At 45.3% G+C, this 12,109-nt stretch overlaps 1 protein-coding gene across 2 annotated transcripts in view; it reads left to right on the top strand.

The window, feature by feature from the left end:
• The first annotated feature begins 40 nt into the window (after positions 1 to 40).
• Positions 41 to 12,109, top strand: part of TGFB2 (transforming growth factor, beta 2) — a 62,408-nt gene continuing 50,339 nt past the window's right edge. Inside the window, exons 1-2 of one of the 2 annotated variants that reach the window (XM_010142824.1) lie at positions 41 to 584; positions 9,715 to 9,726. In XM_010142824.1, the coding sequence (XP_010141126.1) occupies positions 238 to 584; positions 9,715 to 9,726 (359 nt within the window). In that variant the 5' untranslated portion in view covers positions 41 to 237. The remainder of the gene's footprint in view (positions 585 to 9,714; positions 9,727 to 12,109) is intronic. The other variant, XM_010142825.1, reaches the window with a different exon arrangement.

Genomic DNA, 12,109 nt, shown 5'->3' with positions numbered 1-12,109 from the left:
CTTCTGTTTTTTTTTTTTTTTTTTATATTATTATTACTGGTATTTTTTTCACTGACGCCTCCCGTGCGTTTCTCGATTGCAAGGCGTCCTTGCAGTCCCGTTTTAAACTGCATTTTGTCTGCAGATCTTCCCTTTGTTTGCACACATCCCCTTTTTATTTTTAATTTTTTTTTCCTTGTTGTTGTTCGTTGTTAAAGTCACTCTTTTTTGGGGGGGCGCTGTATTTAAACACTTAAAATGCACTGCTATCTCCTGAGCGTGTTCCTCACCGTGGATCTGGCCACCGTGGCTCTCAGCCTGTCTACCTGCAGCACCCTCGACATGGATCAGTTTATGCGCAAGAGAATCGAGGCGATCCGGGGGCAGATCTTGAGCAAACTGAAGCTCACCAGCCCCCCGGACGAGTACCCCGAGCCCGAGGAGGTGCCCCCGGAGGTCATCTCCATCTACAACAGCACCAGGGACCTGCTGCAAGAGAAAGCCAACCACAGACCCGCCACTTGCGAAAGGGAGAGGAGCGACGAGGAGTATTATGCCAAAGAAGTTTACAAAATAGACATGCAGCCTTTTTACCCCGAAAGTAAGTCCTCTGTGTTTGTGCATGTGTGTGTAATTCCCCCCTCCTCGCCCCCCCGGGGCTTGGCAGTGCCCAGCACCTTCAAATACCAGCCCCATGCATCGTAATCTGTCTTCTTTGCTCGGTTTGCCTTTATCCTCGGCATCTCTTAGGTTTTGTTTAGGTGGCAGGGTAGGTATAGTGGCTCCTGGCTGGGTGGGTGGGAGAGGTTTCTGATCCACCTTGAAGTCACCCAGGAGCCCCTAAAGGTGCCTCTGCTTTCTGCCACCACGTACCTGAGAAAAGCTGCCCCCCACCCAGGATCCCGCTCCCTCCCCAGCGCTGGGTTTAGCTCCCCCACAGCCCCGTGTGCAGCCTCCAGAAAGAGCCAATATCTTTCCACTGCTGTTGTTTCCGTCGGAGCGTCTGGGTCGGGCAGGTTTCCATTTCTCCATAACTGAGAAGAAAAGGAGGTCTTTAAAAAAAAAAAAAAGTTACCGGCTTCTCTCTGTCTGCGCCCCTCCAGAACATTGTGCCTCAGACCGCTATTCACACTGGTGCTCAGCGAGGTCAGAGACACCAACATCCTCCCTCCTCTTCCCACTGTAACTAGTCTCCTGTTTGAGTTCAGGGCGCTTTCATTTCAGGTACAGAAAGTTTTCCCTTCTGGGTAGCCTCGGTTCTTGGAACCTGTCTCAGCCCGTCTGCCTTTCACTGTTTTTAACAACCTTCTGGTGATCCACGCCACGTTTTGCACAAAAATAGGGGTGCAAAAGCCCCGTGCTGACCAAATCCACTTAGAATGATTAATAATCATAACGACATGCCTTTTTGTTTTGGTAGTGAAGTTTAAGTGTATAGGAAAAAAAAAGGGGGAAGAAAAAGCAGCGCACTCCCTTAAAAGAATCTAGATCATCATCATACCGAGGAAAGTGAAATACCAGAAGCAGAAAATAGCTTCACCGTCCGCATACCCAAACCATAGTCCGTGCTCCTCTCACTTAGCTCGCTTTTCTCTCTCCTCCCTCCCCCACCACTTGATGCCCTATATACTTGCCATCTGCTTTTGAAAAGTACATACCTCTTGCTTGAATAGATAATGCAGCCATCTTGGTAACTTTATCCTAGAGTTTCTAATTGCATTTTCCCCTTATTTATTTTTAGTTTAGCAAGTTGTAGCTTTGGGGCTTGCTCTGTCTTGCATGTGATAGTCCTAGGATGCCAGCCAAGGTATCTGAACCCCACGCTCGGTGCAGCTGCCTCCCTTTCTTCCTTTATTCTTAAATGACAGCATCAGGTACAGGACATCTTGGCAGTCAGAGCCATTTTATTATTGTAATTATGGCACCGTCCGTAATAGCCATGATAAATACACTCCACCCTTGTTACCCTCGGGGAAGAAATACTTTTTTTTTTTAAAAAAAGGTGTATTTCAAGCCAAGTGGGTATGAGCAGAGAGGTTCAGTGTAATTCATAGCCATAACAAGAACACAGAAATCATGCCTGTTTTCCACATTGGTGTACTGTAGTATTTGGCTGGTGGTTTTGGTGGAAGTCAGCATTTCGTTCTGAGACCCCCGAGCAGAAGATTGACCACCTATGGGCAAAGGTTAGGAGGACCGATAGCAGTGCCTTGGCTTGTGGAGCTGACCCTGTGACACCGAGTCCCTGAGAGCTGTAAAGCACATCCACCCTGAGCACGTCTGTCCCGTGCCTCGCAAGTGCAGACTGCAAAGAACCGATAGTCCAAAATGCAGCCGCGTGCTTTCCAGAAAATTAAAATATCTGTGGTGTGTGACTTGGATGGTATTGACGAAAGAGGGTCTATTTTTAAAATGCTGTCAGAGGCCAGGTCTGTGCTGAAGTATCGATAGAGGTTTTGGAAGAGCAAAGGAGATTGCAGGTATCTACCAACAGAGTGCATCAGACGTTTGGGATCGGAGGGCCAGTTAGCAGCAGATCCAGCACTACTGTGCGAGGGCTGTCGCTAACATCAGAGTAAGTAGGTTAACTGTTTTTCCACTGCTCTCTAGTTATGCTGGATGGAGTGAACCTTTCCAAAGAAGACAGAAAAGAAGAAATCTCTCCACCATATTCTAAAGGAAGAAATTGAAAGCGCAGCTCTGGCGGCTGCGGGCGCTTTCTCTGAGACATCTCGGAGTGAATTTTTTTAACTCTACAGTTTCTGCTGTGTCGGAGGGAGAAGGGGATCAGTGCGAATGCACTGGAGGTCAAAAGCTGCTGGAAGGAAGGCATGGGAAAGATCAGTGGTTCGGTTTTTACCACAAGTTGTTAGCATTCAGTAACTGACTACAGCCCAAGTATTACAAGTATGCTCTAATTATACTCATAGTCAGCAATATATCACTACGGATCGCTGATAGGTCTTTGTGGGGCATTTTGTAAAGTTCAGACTAAATATTTTTAGCAATGAGGAGATTTAAAAGGAAAACTATAAGAGATATTGTATATACCCTAAGGCATATTTTGTCTTAAATATTATCCTTGGCCAACTGTACTGTATAAATACAGTAAATATGAATAGAACTGGCAAGATGCCAATCTCCTGGGATGAATTTTAGTCAAGAAGGTATTTATGGGATATAAATAATACTGTGTCAACATTTAAAGAAGGGATCTGATTAGTTTTGAATTTATTCATATTAATCTTTTCACATGCTGTTAGTTTAAGGCTCAAAGTAAAGTTATGCTAAGGTTTACTGATAGTTTGCACTGAGGAAGTAAGGGGGCATCTGGCATCTGGCTTGACAGTCCACTTGAGGTTAAAGACACATCAAGTCAGAATACATGTGGAAATTCAGCAAGTCAGGGACTGCCAGACCCAAAACCAACAGATGTGAGAAGTAGTGGCGGAAAAAAGTACTACAAAGAGGTTTGGAAAAACCAGAAGCTTTGTCTGTCCAGCGTGCTTGCCCACGTTGTGCTTGCGACAGCGTGGGTTAGATACCGAAAGCCTGAGTCTCTCCTAGGTCCAGCTGGCAGTCAGAAATGGAGCTGTTTTACAGAGCGGTTTAAAGAGGGAGGTGGGATATGGAAGCCGAGCACAACATCAGAGAGAGTTCTTGTGAATTCTGTGCCAGGGCGAAATTACCTGAGAAGATGCTTAATGCTGATTTCTTCGATCGCGTTTGAAGTTTATGACTTATCAGTTCTCGATCGACCATCTAGGGCCTGATACTTCAGCTCGTTGTTTCTCTGAGGCTGGGTGATAATCGCCGTTACACTGGTAATAAACGGGAGTTTAATGCCAGCACAGTTAAGGAGTGCAAATCGTCACACTAGTGCGTAACTGGGATACTTGAGAAAAACAGGCAGCACGTGTAGGAGGGGGCTGGCGCCCAATTCAGTCATCTCCGTCCATGGAGATTTTTATCACAGTCAGTGAGTTGTTGGTACTGATGGCTTAAGGCCAGTGCAGGTAAATTTTTACGTCTTCTGCATTCTAGGAGTTAGGTCTGTAAGTACTCAGTAGCCCAAGAAATCAGAGTTCTTCTGGGTTTGGGCCTGGTTTTACCCAGATTTTAAATTGTTCCAGTAGGAAGGAGCCTCCATGGGTTCCAGCTTGCACTGGGTTAGTCTTTTCAGGAGCTTTGTACCGCAGATTTTGCTTTACACAGGTCATCATTTCGCTGAATATTCACCTCATGAAAGACAACATTATAAACTGGCTGGGCACATTGACACGGTTCTACTTTATCAACAAGGACTCGATTTACCAGCAGTTACACGTATGTGGGCTCCTTGTCTCCACGGTACCAGAATTACTCGTGTGGGAGCAGCTGTGCTCGGGGTCTGCCGGCGCTGACTGCATCATTGCCCCGATGTCAATAGCTACAGCTGCGTGACTTGCGTGTGTTTGCATTTAGCAGAACTTAAATCTTTCAGGATTTCCTATGTCGTTAATGATATGGAAACAGTCTCAGAAGAAACACCTTATTTTAAAACCTTCTAGCTGTGCTGGCGCTATGGTCGTGCTCTGAAGCACCTCTTGTAGAAGGCATTTGCCAGGCTTACTCACTGGTTTGTGGAGAGGACCTGAAGCAGTGTGAAGGCTTTCCTGAGGAGGGAGGTGGGAGGAACTGTTCCTTGCTCCTTGTTCGTGCATGCAGCTTACTGCAGTCTTCCTAGGGGGTAATGAAAAAAACCCAGGAAATTACAAATGGCTTTAAAAAGGGCCAGGGTAGATTTCTGCACAGTAGTCCTCTACATCCTAAGAGGGATAATAAAATAACATGCTCTGGTGCACTCACCAAGGGCAATCAAAGAGAAGTCTCTCCTTCCGCTCCCGCTCATTTGGAGGAGATGGTGGGGTGCACCACGTGTGTTTCCTGCCTGCCTTTGTGAATCACGAATGACTTGCTGTAAGCTGGGCTCCAAGCTGGAAGAGGGGCGGGTCCACAAGCCGGTCTGGCATGGTATGTATGTGGTCCCTGTGTTTCTTCCAGAGGATGAAGCCTACAGAAAAGCAAAATACACATGATCCCCCTCTTTAACGCTGCAGGGTGAGAAGACCTGCAAGAAGAAATGTAGGGCTATTATTCCCAAGTCCTTTCTGTAACCCTCCTTGAGTTTGTCTCTGGTGGCTGTTTTAAAGAGGCATTTTCACTCTTGGTCAGTGCAAATGTTAAATGTGCATCACTGCCCTGGCTGTTCTCCACCCCCAGCTCATTGGCCGTGTGAATGTTTTACAGTCCAAGACCTATCTGGAAATGTGCCTTTGTCTTCTGCTCATGGCTGGAGGTGTGCAGGGAGCGCCTAGAGCTCATGCCACTCTTGCTGGCTCCACTTAATTGCAGGACTGGGTGCGAGTAGGTGATCCTGCATAAAAAGCAGAGCACCCACTTCATTAGCTGCTGGTTTTAGCCTTGCTCACACTTGGTGCACTGCGTCAGAACAGTAGTGGTCATCAGGATGGCTGCGTTACTTTGAAGTTACTACTTCCAGCATTTTGACCTCAGTTTAAGATTCCTTCCTGCACCACAGCTGAGCAAAAAGATGAATGAGAAGTCCTGGCTGTTGTCCTTGGTGAGCTTCTTCAGCATGGTTGTGAAATGTGCAGAGCTTCGCACACATGAATGGACTCGTTAACATTAAGGCTTTCCGTATGCCTAATTAGCTTCCTCAGTTGGGGCCCGGTTTGTGGCGCATTTGCAGGGGTGAACAAAGCCAGACAGTTCAAGTCCTTCTTGCTGCGTTGAAATCTGTCATTTGGGCATCGGAGCCCAGCGAGAAGGAAATGCCCTACGGGATTTTTAGAGAGGAAAGAAGAGGCTGCGCAGTACTCGGGTGATCCCGAATTCGGCTGACCCTGTTGGGCAGCTGGCTTCTTTTGCCTTCGCAGTTTGTGCTAGACTGCTCCTGTATTACAGATAAAGAGCAGAACCCCGGGGTATGGTGACAAAACGAGTCATGAATGAAGACACATAAATGTTTCAGTTCCTGTTGTGAAACCACATGCTGCACGTTTTCAAGCAGGCAGGTTTTAGCTTGAGGATGATGCGCTCCCCAGGTATTGTTTGATGTAATACTGTATTGTGGAAGTTTCTGCTGATTTGTTTAGACTAAAAAGTTTGTTTTGGTTGTCTGTTTGGGAAAGTTTTCATCTTGCCTTCAGCCACAGGCTGTTGCTTGTTTCCCCTTCACTCTGTGATGTTGACTGGTAGGTGCCTAGCTCCAGTATCGCTGTTGGTTTGCTTCCTGCAGTAGTCTATGTACAGCAGCTATGTTTCTTCTTAAAACAGCTCCCCCACGCTTGTCCTCGCCGTCCTTGCTGCTGTTAAGTGATTGCAGCTGGGCACCCAGCTGTACAAGACATGCAGCTGCAAGGTGTAGAGGGGAAACTCAAAGATTTGCCTGTGGCAAGAGGATGAGGAGGTGAAAAAAGCCTCAGTGTGAAGGGTTGTGTTTTATCTCCTTCCAGTGTGACCTGTTGTTTTTGAATTTATGAATGACTCATGAGCCTCTTGAGTACTGTGGTTCTCTTAGCTCGAATGGCACAGGATTGGCCTGGAGCACTGAAGTGCGAGACCTGGCTTTGTTAGGCTTGTTGGGTAAGCAGGTTTTTACATGCTTACCATCTAAGTTGGTCCAGGGTAGAGCAGTTGTCTGTTTGGGTACTACAGCATTCTCTAAACCAGCTAGGTTTTCCAACGGGAACCACACAGCAGTTCATGCTACTTGGAAAGCTCCTGGCTCCTTGTGGAGGAGGTCGGGTGGGATGAGTTTAGGCAGCAGTGCAGACAGCTGCTCGTCCACTGTGGGAAGACAGGCTTCGCTGAAACACATCTTGTGTTGCTGTTTGGGTTCTCTGGCATCCATGTTAGGTTTCCAGGAGATGCTAGACCTCACAGGCATCCCTGCAACAGATTTGTGGCTGAGAGTGTGGAGAGAGTAATAGAATATTTTGGGTTGGAAGGGATAGTCCAATGCACGTGCAGTGAGCAGGGACATCTTCAACCAGATCAGGTTGCTCAGAGCCCCGTCCAGCCTGACCTGGAATGTTTCCAGGGATGGGGCATCTACCACCTCCCTAAACAACCTGTGCCGCGTTTCACCACTCTCATTGTAAAAAGTGTCTTCCTTTTATCTAGTCTAAATCTCCGTTCCTATAGTTTAAAACCATCACGCCTTGTCCTGTCATAACAGACCCTGCTAAAAGGACTCTCCACATCATAACAGAGGATCTTTAAAACATCTTTTCTTCATTCAGGTTTGAATTGAGTAAGGGTTCCTTTTAATTTAATGCGTGAAGCTCATTGACATATTCAGGATCTTCACTGTAGAGCTGAGCTTTGTCCCACTGAAAGCCTCTTAGGGTAGGAGCCTCTTTGTTGTTATAGAAAACCTAGCGCAGTGTACTGCTGACTTCAGGTTATCATAAATCACTGTGTAAGGTGTAAAGGATGCGTTGGCCTCATAACTGACCCTGAGTACAGCTGGAGGTTGGACCAGATGTCCTTTCCATGAATTAATGTGAATTAACCTGTGATCCTCATAATAACACATCTTAATACAAGAAAAAAGCTGCATTGGGTTTCAACTTCCATAGGGTGGTCTTGATTTAAGTATCACTAAATTTCTAAATATGTGCTATTATCTGTCAGTCATGGGTTTGTCCCTCTGTTGTAGCTTTCTTGCACCAAAATGTTACTGCTCTCTCCCTTTGCAGCCTTTTTTCTTTTTTTAACTTTTCTTGTGCGAATATTGCTTTTTGAATAAGCGTGGTTGGTTGCATGGAAACAGACTGCTGTGTTACCCTGCAGCAAAAGCTGTGGCATCGTTTTAGATGAACCGAGGGGAGGAAAAGGGAAATGTTATGATTCTGACCTTTCGCTTTCCTTGTTTGGCTCCCTCCTACCGTATCTAACCCATGCTGCACTGACAAATACCGCATCTGTCTTGACAGGCGAGCTCACAAATAACCATTCATTCATAACTGGGAGCTGCTGTAAAACTCCTTGTGGGTTGCTTAATCTGACAGTTGTGCATTTCAGCAGAGACTTTGAAGAAAAGCCTTTGCAGAATGACCATAAGTTCAGTCTGACTTTGTGAAAACTAAGAGGTCTTGTGTGAAAAAGGACACTGCGCTTAAGTATGTGTGTGCATGTGCATGCGTGCACACATGTGCGTGTGTATATTTAAGAGCATTAAAACATCTGTTGTTGCCAAAGTCCAAATTGGAATGTTCTGGGAAAGATAATTTAATTTTTAGCTTCTGGATTCAGCGACGGTAATTTCAACACTTCCTGGGGAGAGTCTATCAGTGGTTATATGCATCAAATGCAGCAGTAAATCTGTCATTCTTTCCATTTCAGGTTTTCAGGCTTACAACTTCGTTATTTTTCCCGTTTGTCTGGTGTTAGTATCCAATGTTTTCCCTGGCTTCATCTCTTTTAGACTCTCGCCTTGAATTTTAAAAGGCGAGCTAAGCCTGTTGAAGTTCCTTCTCTTACTTGTTTTTGTTTACGAATAGCATTTGCAATTCAGCAGCTACCTCAGCTGACAAAGGGATGGTAAGCACCTTTACTGTAGTGATGACTGAAAGATAAGAATCAGAACATGTTGGTTTTCATTCCCTGGGCTGGAAAAAAGACACAACCCACAAAAACCCCCCAGCCCTCTGGGTGGACTTATTACTCGGGCGGCTGAAACACTAACAGATCTTAGCAGCACTAACTCTTTGAAGTGGTCAGAGAGTACCTGGCAACTCCGTACTTGATGAAGGCTTCTCTGCAATAATACCTTTTAATCCTGAGCTCACAGTTGTGTTCACAGATGATCTCCAGTACACAAAATTGAACAGAGAGTAGTCCTTGCTTAATTGAGGGTTTTTTACATGTATTGTCCGACATGTATAAAATGACTTTTTTAGGGCTTTAGGGAAACAGTCCTGAAGATCTTCTCTAGGACTGCCAAGGTGTATGCTAGGAAGAACACCACCTGCAGAACTTTCCATCTTCCGAGTGATGTGTAAAAACAAAGCAGCAAATACGCCCTCTTCAGATGCAGCAGCCGGTTGAAATAACAGCAGAAGTGGCTGGCAGGCACACTGTGGTCAGGGTCTGTCCTTCACCAGAGCCTGTGGCAGGCTGATGCTCCTTGTCCCACCTCTGCTTGGTCCCAGTTGTGGCCCAGAGACATGTCTTTGCTCACCCGTGAATGTGGTGGTGGAGAGGCAGCTCTGCCTTTTGTGTCACAGTCCCTGGCCTTCATGCTTTGAGGGTCTGATGGAGGAGTCAACCCAGTTGACTGGGTAATACCGAACCAGAGCACTTAATGAACACCTAGTTAGCAAAATTTATGGATACCTGGGGCCAGGTCCACTGACACACGCGATACTGGCAGTTCGTTTCTTCCTCCAAATGCCTACAGGGGATATAGGGGATGTTTGCCCTCGGAGATGGATAAGTGATATATTGTGTTTTCCAACATGATAGGACATTTTAAACTGCCTGGAGATGTGTTGGATCTATGCAGATCCTCGGTGTTTGCATTCTCACCCAGTCTCTGAGAGATACAGGCCAGTTTTCTTGGCTGTTGTAGTTGGCTCTGGGCCTCCCTGGCAGAGCAAGGGCTGTATATTTCTTGTGCCAATCACTACTCTATACCCAAATTTTTCCTGATGCACACTTTGGAAGTGAAGTAGGCACGTTTCAACATTGAGGTACACCGAAAGATTCCTGTACATTTCATTTCTCGTGCTTGTTTCGCGTTTACCTAGCGTATAACGGCAGGCTATTGCAGCAGACATATATGTATCTTTTAAGTTTGTGAGTGAAGAATAAGTTCCAGCTTTCTTGAAAAATAAATCTGCTGTTCTGATCTGGTGGTATGATAGGAACTGAGAAGCTCCGTGCCAGGATATACAGTTTGAAAAACAAGGGAGCTAAGCGAGCAGCTTCATCCCAGGTAGGATGGACTCACAACAGAACCTTGGGGGTCTGAGCTTTCTCTCCTTTAAATCTGTATTCCCCCATCCCAACTTGCGTTTCTCCCTGATGCTAGGAGCCATGTGTTTGGAAATGTCACATTCCCCTTACTAATCAGGGGAGAGAAGAGCCCCAAAAGGATCTTGAGAAAGAGATCTTTATAAAGGTGGCCAGCGACTGAATTACAACAATATCATGTGTTTGAAGGAACTTACCTCCTTCCAAGTTGGAGTCCTATTATTTACCCACTTTATTGGGAGACTTAATTTTCTCTGGCTGGAAGTGTATTTGTTGAGGTAGAGTCTGGAAAGGAATCCGCCTCATGCACACTTGCCACAAGGCCAGCTATACATATGATACAGTCAGACCTTTCCATTTCTCTGCCTTTTGAGAGTACGTTCCCCAGATTAAGGGCCCTGGTCCAAAGCCTGCTGAAAACACTGGAAGTCTTTCCATTGACTACAAAAATTTTTGGATCAGGTATTAAGTACCATTCCTTTGTTTCAGGGAACAGCCACATCTTCAAGATAAATTGGGAGGTATTACTATAATGTGGTGCTTTCCCTTTTATTTGAATTGCCATGGGCGATGTTCTTCTGCATAAGGCTTTGCAAGAACAAAAAAAGAAAACCCCAAAGAATCACTTTTAAAAATAAACACCTTATTGATAGAAGCATTTGATTTCAGATGTCATCTGGGAACAGCATATAGCAGCAATATGGCAAGAATTGCAGAATGCAGAGAAGGAGGCGTGAGTTCATGTCTTGTACTTCTTAGGTATTCCACACCTCCCCCTGTCTAAAATAAATGACCATCTGACTACAAAGGTCTTGGCAAATAAACATGCCATAATACACCTCTGTCGTCTTCCCTACAGCTAGTTCTTGTCTAGAAGCTCATCACTCCACATCTAGAGGCTTCTTAGAAACACGGGCAAAATCAGACCTCAGCACCGAGAGCAGGGCAGAATCTAAAGGCTGTGAATAAGAATGTGGCAAATCCCTGTGCGATGCTCTGTAAAGAAAGGACAGGGCTGAGCCAACAAGGTGGTTTTATGTTATCAATAAAATTGTGAAGAGTCAGTTCTGAATAGAGCTGGAGCCAGGAGAACAACTTCTGAAAATCAGTTTGCTGTGTGATATATGCTGAGTTTACAAGCTCGAAAGCCAAATAGTTTGGGAACAGGAGCTGTGCTTAAAGCATGAAGACGCATGTGGTTTTACATAAAGCCTGTCTGACTCGATATGTCTCAAAGTGACTCACGAAAGAACAAGTTAACTTTTGAGGTACGTTTTTTGCATGGGTGAAAAGTTGGAGCGATTTAATTTGAGTCAGTAAAGCCGCTCCAGATTTTTCCTTGTGGTGTTGAAACTGGAGTCTGTGCAGTGATTGTTCAGGCAAGCAGAACAGTCGTTGTGGCTGGGGTTTTAAGCAGCACCTGAAGGAGTGGTTCCTTTGTAGCCTCTGAGAATCCCAGCCTTTTATTCAGGTGAAGCTTGAGGCAGGTAAATCTGTTTTGCTGATGAGGAATGTATCAAATGCTGTTCTGTATCATGTTTGTAGTACTGCTGTATGCTTTGCAAAGCCTGGGAGGACTCAACATCCACCACAGGTTGATGGGGTTTTGTTTGTTTGTTTTTTAAAAAAAAAAAAGAAAAAGAAAAAAGCTTGGTTTGTATTTCATCTGTGTGTTACTTCCAGTATCCTGCTGGGATGAGATTTTGATCCCAGGCCATTTAATGAAGGATATAAAACCAAAGGCCTTGGTTCTTGTCTAATCTAAGGCAATATTACAATGTCAGAGGGTATAAAGAGCTTTAGTGTAACAACAGCCAGACTTCTGGTTTCTGATTGAACATGAATGTTGCCCTACAACAGAAGGAGATGCTCATCTCAGCAGGGATGAGATGTTCTTCTTGGGGTATAATGTTCCAGGTCTGTTCACACTCATAGCTAATGACTAATTGATACTGTACTTTAGAAAGGACGAGGCTGATGTTTTAGGAGGCGTTGAGTTATGGTGGACTGGACACTTACAGATTAAAAAAGATGGAAGCCATCATGATGGTCTTCTGATCTCCCTGCCGGCATTTTGCAGGCCATT

Source organism: Buceros rhinoceros, unplaced genomic scaffold, assembly GCF_000710305.1.
Source record: "Buceros rhinoceros silvestris isolate BGI_N320 unplaced genomic scaffold, ASM71030v1 scaffold15179, whole genome shotgun sequence".
Taxonomy (NCBI): domain Eukaryota; kingdom Metazoa; phylum Chordata; class Aves; order Bucerotiformes; family Bucerotidae; genus Buceros; species Buceros rhinoceros.
Note: the sequence above shows the minus strand (reverse complement) of the source record. Positions and strands in the feature narration are given on the sequence as shown.